This window comes from Ostrea edulis, chromosome 4 (assembly GCF_947568905.1).
Source record: "Ostrea edulis chromosome 4, xbOstEdul1.1, whole genome shotgun sequence".
Lineage (NCBI taxonomy): Eukaryota > Metazoa > Mollusca > Bivalvia > Ostreida > Ostreidae > Ostrea > Ostrea edulis.
This window is the reverse complement of record NC_079167.1, coordinates 75127470-75141473: the sequence shown is the minus strand read 5'-3', so window position 1 is coordinate 75141473 and position 14004 is coordinate 75127470. Positions and strand designations below refer to the sequence as shown.

Sequence of the window (14004 nt, the reverse complement as noted above, 5' to 3'; positions counted from 1 at the left end):
ATGACCATTTAAAAAAGATATTTGAAGTAAGAAAATTATCACCATATAATTTATATTTATATTTATGAAATTCATATTACTAATTATATTTGTATTCATTTTTCATTTTCAGCTAGATGTTGCTCTTGTTGCAAATTTCTACTGAAATTGAGAAAATATGTTTCCCTCTAGGATCCAAGTCAGTTTCGTGTTCCTTTGGTTCCAGAAATAAATATGAATGTTGAGAATCATAACATCAAGTTATAATGTTCTGTCATTTTAGGATCTTGCATGTAATAGGCCTAGTGTTACTTAATAATCAATCGTCCTTAAAAGGTATCCAATGTATAACGAATGGATAATGAGCAATTTGGAATGATTCACTAGTAAATCAAAATAATGTTTATTATTTAATGATTATGAAAAGTGAAGTACATCAAATTCACATGACTAGCCTAGCTAGTATTAAATCACATGACTAGTAAATGACTTTTGCACTTTTTAAAAAAAAAAGTTATCCGCCCTTGGTAAAAATACAAAATTTTGAAAATTTCTATGGTGGATTATGTTATTTGATGAACCCTTCAAAATAATACCATTATTACAAAAATTCCACCACCCTTACTAGATTTGAAATATGATCGTTTTGCCAACTCATCTTGGTAAGGACTATAGGCCTGTTAATCAGTAGTAAATATGAGTTTAATCTTGAAATAGAAAGACTAATTACGACATAATGTGCCACTTTTAGGACCAATAAATAACCACTTTAAGTTACATTTAACCGTGAAATAAATACTGGCCAAAGGAAGCAATATGTTCCTGCCTCGTTGACACTGCACTGTATTTATAAGGTTAATCGTCATTACATCTATAATAATGGCGCCGAATGAGGAAGAAATCACCTTTACACAAGTTTTGCTTTAAGATATTGATAATGTTTACATTATAAGCAAACACTTTTACACACTTTCAATGCTCGTAAATATGTACATATGACACGGTACAAGAAAGTCATATAAATAAGCATCAATCCGAGAATTTCGAGTTTTCCCGCCAAAATAAGTTGACCTGGTCTAAAATATTTGTACGATATCGGATACCCATCCTTTGAATATCTTAACAATTGCAGAAATCCTATTATTTTGGTTTTCTTTTTTACAACAGTTACCAAGGCATGAATCTAATTCATATACAACTGCATTTCCAGGTAACAGGAGCTAGCTTTACCACATACTTTATCTTTCATTCGAAACATCTCGCTTATATACATTATAACATGAGAAAATATCGACATTTCCGAAGGAAGGGTCAGCTGATTAGAGGTGCGCGTATTTCAAACGGATTCGTAAACAAAGGACTATCAGGTGAAGAATTTGTTCTATATAGTGAATAATTCAATACATTTTTCATTTATATGAATTAGCTAGATCTACTGTATAACAGCTGGAGTCTACTGTCTGTTTTAACCTCTGGAATTGTATTATTTTTTACCGTGTTACTGGTTTTCTTGTTTTTGTTTCATACAGTTGAATCTAAAGTTGATGCTCTTGCTACGGGGCGCCAAATGGGACTCTTGTGATTTTGTACTCAAAATCCAATTTCGTGTGGACAAAAAATTACTTTTGTTCAACAAAAGTGAGTTCAAGTTAACAGGTCTGAAAATTTTTAAGTAAAAGCTGTGAGTGAAGTAGGTAGATCTACATGCTTAAAAATGACAAAAGTTCAACTAAATCATGTACATGTAAAATTTTTCAAAGAACGTGAAGGAGGTCCGATCATTTTCAAAAAGACACATGCACATCTTCAATGCTTCTATAACAGCTGTACAAGGTCTGAAGGCTGTAAGAGGAGTTGATTACTAAAATAGGTACCGTCTATTCAAGACATGCTTAAAAAATGACTAAGTCCAATTACACGTAAATTTAAAAAAAAAAATGAGTGATCACTTTTAAAAAGGTATATGCACATCTTCAATGTATCCACAACAACTATGCAAAGGTTGAGGAACATCAAGTTATAGGTGTGAGAGGAGTTGATTACACAAAGTAGTTAACCCACTGCAGGGACATCTGCCCACCCACCATTCACCATTTTATAAGCTCTGCCCACCCTCTATTCACCATTCTATAAGCTCGTTGTGCAACCCGGCCAAAAATGATATGATATGTGTAGTATAGGAGTGAAGAAAATCTGGCTGGACCAGGAATGGAACATGGGACCCCTGGATCGTTAGTCAGGTTCTCTAATCACTGAGCTATCCAAATCGATGTTTACGGTCTGTATAGCCCTATTACATTCCTCACTCCTTAATTTTGTCTTCACTCTTGAAGACACACAACCCAGATTCTTTTCACCCCTGGCAGGACAATCTGCTGTGTAGAGGTGGTCAATGACACCAACTGTAGAATAGGAGAGGAGGAGATTTTTTAATTGGACCAGGAATCGAACCTAGGACCCCTGCATCACTATTCAGGTGCTCTAACCACTGAGCTATTTAGGCCGATGTCCACAGTCCGTATAGCCCTAACTATTACATAAGTATCATTATTACAATCTTTAAATTTCAGGATGGTTTGTAACAAGGCTCCATGTTTTGTTTTAAGTTCATGTGAAAGAGAAGTCATCAACAAGCACAAAAAATCCATCCAAGACAAATTACAGAGCCATGGATCTGAAAATGGTAGCCCTTCACCAGGTATACATACGTGAACAAGCAAGATACAGGGACACAACACAGGGTTGGGCGGTTAAAACCGCCCCCGGTTTTAACCGTCCCGGTCAATACTCCCTAAGTGGTCAATACTGGTCAATTGAGATTTAAACTGTTTTCCTATTTTTGTATATTTTTTGCAAAGATAAATTAAGCCTTTTCATTATGATATATGGATCAATTGGTTATCAATAATTTTCATTATATAATTAGATGTAATTTCATAAGTTTAATATATTTGGTTTGCTGAAACTGTAACCATAATATCTTCAGAACTATAAAAGAGGGTCACATATAGCATAACTAGACAATAGGATCTGCTTGTACATGTACCTGGACAGATTAAGAATAACAGGTAGCTGGACATTAAATAAACACAGTGATTTAATATGAATTGGGTGACAGATGCTGTAGATAAACAATGTGTTGCAATGTACAGAGCAGGAGATGTACCTGAGCACAGGAAACAGAGTTGACATGTGTTAATTAGCATACTCTGGGACCAGAGAGGACCAGTGTAATGTTATTGTTATGAAAACATCACCAACACACCCCCTCAAATGTTTATTTAACAGTTAAATGAAGATTTGAAACAATAGGTAGTTCTTGATAAACTAAAGAATTTGAACAGAAATAGAAAACACTTCCCCCATCATACTATCTATGGCTTCAACAAAACATTTTGGAATTTCTATGATATTGTTGAGGACAACCACAAGACCACGGCAAGATGTAAAGACTGCAATGCTGTTGTCAGTGCCAAAGTAATATGGCCATGAAACAGTTTTTAGGTCACCTGAATTCATTCAGGTGACCTATTGCTATCTGTTTTTGTCCGTCGTGGTGCGACGTGTGTCGTGCGTTAACATTTGAACATTTTCAGCTTCTTCTCTGAAACCCCTGAACCAATTTTGGCATATAGCATCTGTGGGTGGAGGGGAACAAAAATTGTGAAATTCGTGGTCCCTGCCCCCTTGGGGCCTGAGGGGTGGGGCAAAAACCATCAAAATGAGTGTAATTTTAAAAAATCTTCTTCTTTACTCCTGGACATCAAGAAGCCAAACTGTGGGCATAATTATAATGAGTGTTGAGCCCTCTACCAAAAGTGTGAAATTCATAGCCCCTGGGGCAGGGGTTCTTGTGTTAGGGTGGGGCTCTATTGGTCATATAGTGAAAGTGTAGAAATTCTTTGAAAATCTTCTTCTCTGTCTCTGGGTATGAAGTAGACAAACTAATAGCATGGTAATGATGAGCAAGGATGCCTCTTTATACCCCCCGCAACAAGTTGGGGGGGGGGGTATACTGGAATCGGGTTGTCCGTCTGTCCGTCCGTCCATCTGTAGACGTAATGGTTTCCAGGCTCTAAAGCATTATCCTTTCCACCTACCGTCACCATATCATATATATGGACTACCCATGGGATGAAGATGTTCCCTATCGATTTTGGGGTCAAAAGGTCAAAGGTCAAGCACACTGGACATCGAAGTAGCAATATGGTTTCCGGGCTCTAAAGTGTTATCCTTTCCACCTACAGTCACCATATCATACATATGGACTACCCATGGGATGAAGATGTTCCCTATCGATTTTGGGGTCAAAAGGTCAAAGGTCAAGCGCACTGGACATTGAAGTAGCAATATGGTTTCCGAGCTCTAAAGCGTTATCCTTTCCACCTACAGTCACCATATCATACATATGGACTACCCATGGGATGAAGATGTTCCCTATCAATTTTGGGGTCAAAGGTCATGCGCACTGGACATCGAAGTAGCAACACTCAGAAAAGAGTTAGTTTATACCCATTACCAACACCCTTTGGGAGATTGGGGTAAGCGGGGGGTATTCTTAGTGAGCATTGCTCACAGTACCTCTTGTTAAAAATTGTGAAATTCATGGCCCCTGGATCAGGGGTTCTGGTGCTAGGAAGGGGCTCTATAAGTCATATAGTGAAAATGCATTATTTCTTTGAAAATCTTCTTCTCTGTCCTTGGGTATTAAGTAGACAAACCAATAGCATGGTTATGATGAGCAAGGATGCCTCTTTCAAAATTGTGAAATTCATGGCCCCTGGGTCAGGGGTTCTGGTATTAGGGTGGGGCCCTATTGATCATATAGTGAAAATGCATTTTATTTCTTTGAAAATCTTCTCCTCTGCTGCTGGGTATTAAGTAGACAAACTAATAGTATGATAATGATGATCAAGGATGCTTCTTTCAAAACTGAAATTTATGGCCCCTGGGTCAGGGGTTCTGGTGCAAAGGCAGGGCTGACCACATAGCTATTCAATGTTTCTTCCATCCAAAAGTAAAATTCTTATATTTAAACACAAACCTAATTCAAACATTGGAAGGTTGTAACATGATACTCAGGTGACCTACAAGGCCCCTGGGCCTCTTGTTAATTTTTACAATAATTTTTTTACATCTTCCCCTATTTAATTGAGTCATTTACATTATTTATTTAATATTATGACTTGCAAGTATATTATAAACTGATAGTGCATGTTATGAATTACAGTAATTACCATAATGGCCACTGAAACATTTAAAATAACCAACAACACAGACTATAATGACCAAACAATTTTCAATTGACCAGTATTGACCACCGGCCCGGTCAATACTCATATTGACCACTTTTTTGCCAACCCTGAACAACATCTTCAAAAGATCAAACAGAAAAAACCCTGTTTCATTCATATAAATGTATATACGCTTGACTTGCACTAAATAGTGTCTGCAAAGAGATATCAATAGCATTGATTATTTTACACCTTACTTAGTATCACTTATCACAGAAAGCCATTTACTATTTTACAAATAACAACATAATTCATGTATGTACTTTTTTTCCCTAGACACAGGTGTGAAGAAGATAACATTTATTAATTGTCAAGATACAGTTTGTGAAGATGCTTATAACATATCGGAGTACTTTATATATCTGTGTCGAAATTATCAGCTTTTACCCAATGAAAGAAGTACTCTGCTTTCTCCTATGGATCAGCTGATTGCAGTGCAGCTCTGCCTGGCAGAAAAGAACAAGGAGGTAAACAATTAATCGGAATTTTTGTAGTCAATGATTCAGAAACCTTCCGTTTCTTTTAAAAATTCATGGCTTCCGTTTGAAGAGTGGGTCACGCAAGCATGATAGTGCTGTCTACTTGTTCATCTATAATTCACGCAAATTGTAGGATGTTAGTCAACTTGTCCAATAAGTCATTCATGTATTTATAAAAAATGAGTGATCTTTCTTACAGGAAAGGGGTGAATTTGACATAGAAACAAGCACGGTTTTTGAATGTAATAAAGAAATCATCAAGACTAAGCTCCAGTTTGCGGCTAATGCAGAGCCCCCGAAGATTTCACTTCAGTCTGCATCTAATGCAGACCCTCCAGAGTTTTCAAAAAACTATCATCAGTTTTTGAAGCATTGCAACAATGTGGACTCCTGTGACATTTTCAATCTAGTCCAAAAAGCATATTCTGAAAACTGTGATCTCAGGGAAGATATGTCTAGTAACCTCTATGTATTTTTGGGTCTTCCCAATGATCCTGCAGAGGTAATTACAAACACTATATCATGCATCTGGGCTGAAGGTTATGAAACTTTTACTGAACTCAAACTCAGCCATGTTTGTTTTGAGTACAACTCTGAGCAAGCTTCGAAACATACTCGAAAAATCTTGAGCCCCTACTCCATTTGAGGATGAGGATGATTTTATAAAAGTTTCATAACCTTCACTTTTGAATATAGGTATGATTTAGAGCACAGAGTTTTGAGTTTTAGTATGAAAACATGCTCAAAAAAGTTTTATGACCTCCAGGCATGGACATTTTCAGAAATCAATACACATAGAGAAACAAACTAGTGACTACTTTGTTCAGTAACAGTCATAACTTTAAAATTTATAAAGCAAATTTTTTTTAATTCTGAAATTTCTTGTGCCCATTATGTCAGATTTCCATGGTCACGATGCTGTGTAAAGACAGAGCGGTCCATAAAGTCAGTGTTGAGGTGTCTTTGGAGGGGGGTGAGGATATTGATGTGTCTGTGGAGGGTGGTGGTGAGGAAGAAAAGGTGGATGTTTGTATTACAGCCTCATCCCTCGACAGTCTGCTGTCACAGAGGACAAAGTGGAGGGGCAACAGCACCCCTGGTCCTTCACAGTCTGCTGCGTCCATAAACCAGGTCTGTGAAATTGTTAGGCAGAATTCTATATATATAGATAATTAATATCAAAGGACACTTAGCTGAGAGTGCGTTTGAGATCGCCGTTCTTCGTACAAGTATAAATTCCTGCTGATCCCGAATGCTGAGTACGCAACCCGAGAACGGGTTTGAGATGCACTAACTCACACCACCTCTGTAGGTAGTGTAGTCGAAGAACACGTTCGTGAGCACATGTTGTCGCCGTTCGCGACTCTAAGAACGGAGCACGAGAACAACGGGAACGGTGATTTCAAACACACTCTGAATGTTTAGGTACTCTTTGTGTAGGTTAAAGATACTGGCATCAGAACGTGTAGGTTGTAGATAAACATGTGCTTAAATTTAACAGTTATGTTTCACAATTCTTCACCAAGGCTTTGCTTTGTCATAATTTTTTTTGCTTTGTTTTAAAGTTCTATGTGCAGCTGGTGTACATGGCCTATCTGGAACTGTTAGTGAACTCTAGATCTGAGCTTGCCCTGGCCAGGTCCTTTAATGTGCCAGAGAGAGAACTTGAACTCTCTGCTTTCACAGACCTGAAACATGAGGCCCAGAAAAAAAACATGCCCATGTACCAAGTAAGGGGTCTTTTTCATACAAGAAGGGATATGAAATTAATGTTCAACTGAACAGATAATGTCTTGTTTATTTTGCTCAGAACTTTATTTTTCTACAGTATGCCTATATGTGACTGATACCAAGATGACTGCTAATGAGATAATTTAAAATTCTTTAAATTTTTATTATTGATCTTGAATTTCAGACAGCCACTTCATTCATCATGAAAGTGAGGCTGGGGGGCAAAGGTTACCAACCAGATTCCACTTTACCAATTACCCAGCACATCAAAGGACTCAGTGACTTCATCACCTTTACACATAAACTGCAAACCATCCTAGAGGAAGAGGAGAACTGCAGGTAAACACTCATAATTTTCAATAATCTCAAGTATGATTCAATTTTTATCAAAAATACCTCAAATCTTGCTGAGCACACATTTTCGAGAGAGAGAGAAAAAATATATATCTATCATTTGAACATGCTGAAGGCAGACTTCTTTTGAGCATTCTTAAGGATATGATAATATTTTGAAGTATTTACATTTCAGATATTTATCAAATTCAGAATATTTATTTTCAATGATGGTTTGCAGAGTTGCATGTAGAAAGATTCTAAATGCCCTGAAGAAAGAAATTATCAAAACTCAAGATAAAAGAATTCAGACCTCCACTGTTGAGAAAATTTGTGAGGATCTTCAGAAGAGTGCTACTCAGGTCATCCAGAGTGTGCAAATGAACAGTCCGGGCAAGGTACCATTATAAAATGATTACAGGATCGCCCTTGAATGCTCTGAACCTGTGACTCACTGCAAAACACATTGCAATAGCCAACATGTCTTTTAATTGTGTAATCAATGCATTTCTTTCCTTTTCCGATTATTTTAAATTAGGTGCATGCAGATAGAATATTTCTATACTCTGCTTTCAGCAGTTGACCGAATTAAATGATATGTTGACTAAACATATTTTGTCAACCGTGAAATTCGGTCGGTCAGGTTCAGGGAATACATGGTTAACTTGGAAAGATAAAAGAAGAAAGTTTATAAAAATATTTCATATATATGTGCCTGTTATCATTATCATTATTAAATGGTTGATAATTTATTTCTATAGTATGAAATATGATAGAAACTGAATTATAGATTTTGTTTTACTGTTAATCATACAGTTTTACTTTTCTTCCTTCCACCTTCATTTTGTAGGTATGTACATACTCCAAAATAAAATTGTTGATTTTTACTGTGTGACATCTGATTTCTAGAAGCCATCATCTGGAGGAAGACCTCTGGGTTACAAGACTCTGAGAGCAATCCATCATTTAGTGGATAAACTGGTTACCAGTGCAGACATTCTCAAAACAAACTCCCTGGATGTTCTGTGTGACAGCTTCTCCAATCAGCACACTCCAGTCAGGTTTCCCTGTCTGTTGTCACAGTTTAGGTTGGTATAACAGATTCTCTCAGTTACACGCCCCTGTCTATGGTCATGTAATGAGTGAAATTTTCTCTCTCTTACTACGTTACACACACAGATTAAGTAGGTGTAAAACTTTCTCTAAGTTACAGGAACCTGTCACATCTTTGGTAGGTGTGAAACTTTCTCTAAGTTACAGGAACCTGTCACATCTTTGGTAGGTGTAAAACTTTCTCTGTTACAGGAACCTGTCACATCTTTGGTAGGTGTAAAACTTTCTCTGTTACAGGAACCTGTCACATCTTTGGTAGGTGTGAAACTTTCTCTAAGTTACAGGAACCTGTCACATCTTTGGTAGGTGTGAAACTTTTTCTAAGTTACAGGAACCTGTCACATCTTTGGTAGGTGTGAAACTTTCTCTAAGTTACAGGAACCTGTCACATCTTTGGTAGGTGTGAAACTTTCTCTAAGTTACAGGAATCTGTCACATCTTTGGTAGGTGTGAAACTTTCTGTAAGTGACAGGAACCTGTCACATCTTTGGTAGGTGTGAAACTTTCTCTAAGTTACAGGAACCTGTCACATCTTTAGTAGGTGTGAAACTTTCTCTAAGTTACAGGAAACTGTCACATCTTTGGTAGGTGTGAAACTTTCTCTACATTACACAACCTGTGTGCTTCACAGTTTAGGTAGGTGTGAACTTTCAAGTCATTTTATGCCCCTGCATTTAAATAGTGTTATTTTTTTCCATCTGTAATTGTCAGTGTTCTGGATTTTTTTTTTTTGTTGCTAATATTTGGTTACTTTCAGATCAAGTTTACATGTAGACAAATTTTCCCTAAAGTTATTGCCCTTAAACCTTGAAAACTTATTATTATTAACTAAAGTATGGACAATTTTTTCAGGTGGGTTTTTTTTTTTGGTGATGAGCAGATTTTTTAAAATTAAATGTATACTGTTATATTGATAAAACTTACAGATCAAGTTTCACTTTCCGATATTCATCAGAGTTATTTCCCTTGGACTTACAAAAATCCCAGTCTTGATATTTTATCTTTTCACATCTTTGGACTTGCGAACATTTCAAACTTGAATGTCAGTGGGGGAATATGTGTTGCATTGACAAACCAAGTTTCTAATTAACACACTTGAGTCTGTTATCATAATTTAGGTTTGTCTGACGGTTCTAGTTTCTAATTTACACACTTTAGTCTGTTCACTCTGTTGTCACAATTTAGGTATGTCTGACATTTCTTCTAAAAGTACACTTCTGATTGCTGTCACATGTAGGTGTGACAGGTTCTCCAATAAAGGCACTCCGGTCTGCTGTCACCATTTATATCGGTGTGACATCTGACTTAAAGACCAGCATGCTCCTACCAGGTTTCTAACTTATTTACTTTACAGTTAAACATGTTTTGCAATAAGGATGAAACATTCAGTGAAGTATATAAAACATTCAAAGAAATGATATGTTTAAATGCATGATAAATCTGTGCATAGTAGTTTTATAATTGTATTCACGGGCCAGCAATATATGGAATATATTGGTTTTCTCTTCTAATTTCCATCTTTCTGATTTAACAGCAGTAGTAACTCATAAACAGTGGAGTGGGAGGACAAGAAACTTGCTAAATTTACTGTTATGCATGATTTCTGAACGTTATTTATTTACATATTGAGATATTTTGCAAATGAGGGGTTAATTAAATCTGTAATTCTTTCGCGCATAATTTGCAATAGAACCTGTACTGTAAGCACACACACTATTTGAGTGTATTCTACAAAGACCTTGTTTAGAGGGCATGCAGCATGTATTGGCTTTTTACAATTTACAAGATGACAGCAACTTGCTAGACACAAGCCAATCCCGTAATTTATACTTGTATATTGGAAAATGCAACAAAACTTTCCTAAAACATAAAGGAAATTCAATGGTAAAGTCAATAAAATGTTGTTTTTTGATAGAACTCCTTGTGATGATACAGACAGCCCAGAATTGAACAAGTCATTGGCTGAGAGACTTTTAGAGAAGCAGAAGAAAGAGGTACAATGTTTTCTTCTGTCGTCAAATTACAGGTGAACCATGAGTTTGAGGAGTTACAGGAGGCTTACTAATTTTAGCATGTTTCAAACTTAGTGGTACGGGAGCTGATGTGCTGCTCGGTGTGACCATGAATGAGTGCTTTTGTCGTTTGATTAAGAAATAAGTTTCAGTTTAGAAAGTACATGAGGTTATGAACTGCGGCACTTCACACCGGCAAACTTCATGAAGTGTGTTAGTGCTTTGTGAAAATTATGCTGGCGTGAGGCATTGTAGTTCATATGGTTTAGAATGTAAATATGAAAGATAAATAATACATGAGTTTATTATAGCTAGTTTCATTTCTGTCAGAATATCAGGGCGTTAAAGTAGACATACTATATTTATCATGATTCATACATGCGTTTTATTTACAAACTGCACTGAATTTAATATGAGGCAATGGCTATCAATACAATTTGTAAAGATATCAAAGGTAAAAAATTGGAAATGTAAATATTAATGGATATCAAGGGAAATGCACATTTTAGAGCAACCATGAAGTAGAGCTCTTTTTTCAGTACCAAAGGCACTGAAATATGAATCCTGCTTGAAGAAGTACACATACAATAAAATTTCAGCTCATTTTACAAACTTACATACATGTATGGTCCCTTAGGTATTTTAATTGTTGGTTTAGTATGCTCAAGCAATATCCCTTTTTGTCCAGACTCCTGTGCATGCCAAGAGATACAAGGCCACCATGGACTGGGCTGCTCCTGTACACGATGTCCAGATGACAGACGACGCCCAGTCCTTCCAGTGTCAGAAGTCTGTGTATGTCTTACCAAGGTAAGGACACGCCCTCTACAGTCAGAGTGTTAGAGATCACCGTTCTTTGCACGAGTACAAATTCCTGTCGATCCTGAATGCCGAGTACGCAACCCAAGAATGGGTTCGAGGTGCAAGAACTCACACTACCTCTGTAGGTAAAGTGGTCGAAAAACACGTTCATGTGCACATGTTCTAATTGTTCGCAACTCTAAGAATGGAGCACAAGAACAACGGGAACGGTGATCTCGAACACACTCTCAGTTTCAGGAATACTGTAAAACTGGGGTATTCTACAAAGTATGTATTAAGATGTTTTAAAGGTCTCTTAGAACCAAATGTATTAGGATCATGGATATCCTCTGGAGAAATGTAAAATGCAAAAACAAAAATTGTTTTGAGGTTTCAAATTCAGTTTACATGTATCTATATTTAACACATAGATTATAAGGAAAGTAACAGGAGTTTAAGATAATTATCTAATATTTGAACAGCAAAACACTGGTGCAGCCAGCAAGTGCTTCGAAACAGATAGCACTCCCAGGTCTGAAAGAGAGAACCTCACAGCAACTTAATGAGGACAATAAGAAGGACACCTCAAGTGATCTCAAGGAAAAGCCTCTCGGTCAGGAATCCCGACAGGAGGAGTCCATCTCAAAAACGAAAGACGATGTAGAAAATCATGTTGAAGTTGGGGGTAAAGGGAAGAAAAGGTTAGCAGAACCGAGTGAAAAGGAGCCAAAGAAAACGAAGACACAAACCCAGGGGAAAACTTGTCGCAGGAAACTTCTGCCCCAAATCAAAGGCCAGCAACAAATTAACAGGTTCTTCAGATTGTAGGTTATAATGTGAAAGTGCTGCCCCCAAATCAAAGGCCAGCAACAAATTAGCAGGTTCTTCAGATTGTAGGTTATACTGTGGGCCATTATTGCTCTGCAGGGATTAGATGTAGATCAAACTACTCTGGGTTGTCGTTAAAATTGTGCTGTCTCTATTTATTTTATTGAAATATACACACATGTACATGTATTTTACACTATTTATTTTATCCAATCTTGATATTACACATGCTTGATATTGTTCTGAGTGAATATTTGTTACCGCTATGAACTGTGCTATAAACAAAATTAAAACTGCAGTTTGTTTGTGATGTTCTTCCATGAAATACAAAATGAGGTGTTTCCTTGAGTATTTTTGTTGGCTTGACACAGTATGTGTTGACCACTCAGAAGGATATATAATACATGTATATCTGTCATTGTGTTTCGTTCATATTATAGATAATGATGCAGGAGGTATGAAGGTGTAGTATAGGAGAGGATAAAGCTTGTGGCTGGACCGGGAATCAAACCCAGGTCCTCTACATTACTAGTCAGGTGCTCTAACCACTGAGCTACCCAGGTCCTCTGCATTACTAGTCGGGTACTCTACCCACTGAGCTACCCAGGTCCTCTGCATTACTAGTCGGGTGCTCTACCCACTGAGCTACCCAGGTCCTCTGCATTACTAGTCGGGTGCTCTACCCACTGAGCTATCCAGGACCCCTGCATTACTAGTCGGGTGCTCTAACCACTGAGCTATCCAGGACCCCTGCATTACTAGTCAGGTGCTCTACCCACTGAGCTATCCAGGACCCCTGCATTACTAGTCAGGTGCTCTAACCACTGAGTTACCCAGGACCCCTGCATTACTAGTCGGGTGCTCTAACCACTGACCTATCCAGGACCCCTGCATTACTAGTCGGGTGCTCTAACCACTGAGCTATCCAGGACCACTGCACTACTAGTCGGGTGCTCTAACCACTGAGCTACCCAGGCTGATATCCGTGGTCCGTATAGCCCTAACTACTACAGAAGGAAAAGGTTCATGGTGTGACTACTGATAAACACATTTATGATACTGATAAACACATTTATTATATTGATAAACACATTTATGATTGATTGATTGTATCTTGATTAACGTCTCTCCAAGAATTTTTCACTCAATACATATGGAGACGTCACCAAGACTGGTGAAGGGCTTCAAATTTAGGCCTATGCTTGGCGCTTGCGGCCATTGAGCAGTGAGGGTTCTTTAGTGTGCCACGGGACTTCCATTTTTAAGGTAATCTCCGAGGACCCGTTACATTCGCACCTGATGCGGAGTGTTTGGCGATTGAACTGTTGCTACTTGTTTTAACGACTTAGGTCTGTCATGGCCGGGATTCAAACCCCGACCTTGTGCATGATAAACAGATTTAAGACTGTCAATGAACAGTTTTATAATACTGAT

At 37.5% G+C, this 14004-nt stretch overlaps 1 protein-coding gene across 1 annotated transcript; it reads left to right on the top strand.

Moving 5' to 3' along the window:
* Nucleotides 1–1106: 1106 nt before the first annotated feature.
* LOC125671124 (PCNA-interacting partner-like) lies at nucleotides 1107–12868 on the top strand. The gene is made up of 12 exons (XM_048906604.2): nucleotides 1107–1346; nucleotides 2550–2677; nucleotides 5550–5740; nucleotides 5952–6254; nucleotides 6653–6883; nucleotides 7318–7482; nucleotides 7668–7822; nucleotides 8058–8214; nucleotides 8726–8904; nucleotides 10845–10923; nucleotides 11630–11751; nucleotides 12225–12868. Exons 2-12 carry the CDS (start codon nucleotides 2551–2553, stop codon nucleotides 12568–12570), a joined length of 2055 nt encoding a protein of 684 aa, XP_048762561.2. The 5' UTR covers nucleotides 1107–1346; nucleotide 2550; the 3' UTR covers nucleotides 12571–12868.
* The last annotated feature ends 1136 nt before the right edge of the window (nucleotides 12869–14004 follow it).

What these genes read in the sequence shown, in the direction of transcription:
- LOC125671124 (XM_048906604.2), top strand. Translation starts at nt 2,551, where the DNA reads ATGGTTTGTAACAAGGCTCCATGTTTTGTTTTAAGTTCATGTGAAAGA. An exon ending in AAATGGTAGCCCTTCACCAG is followed by an intron (nt 2,678 to 5,549) that starts GTATACATACGT and finishes TTTTTTCCCTAG; the next exon opens with ACACAGGTGTGAAGAAGATA. An exon ending in TGTCTGTTGTCACAGTTTAG is followed by an intron (nt 8,905 to 10,844) that starts GTTGGTATAACA and finishes GTTTTTTGATAG; the next exon opens with AACTCCTTGTGATGATACAG.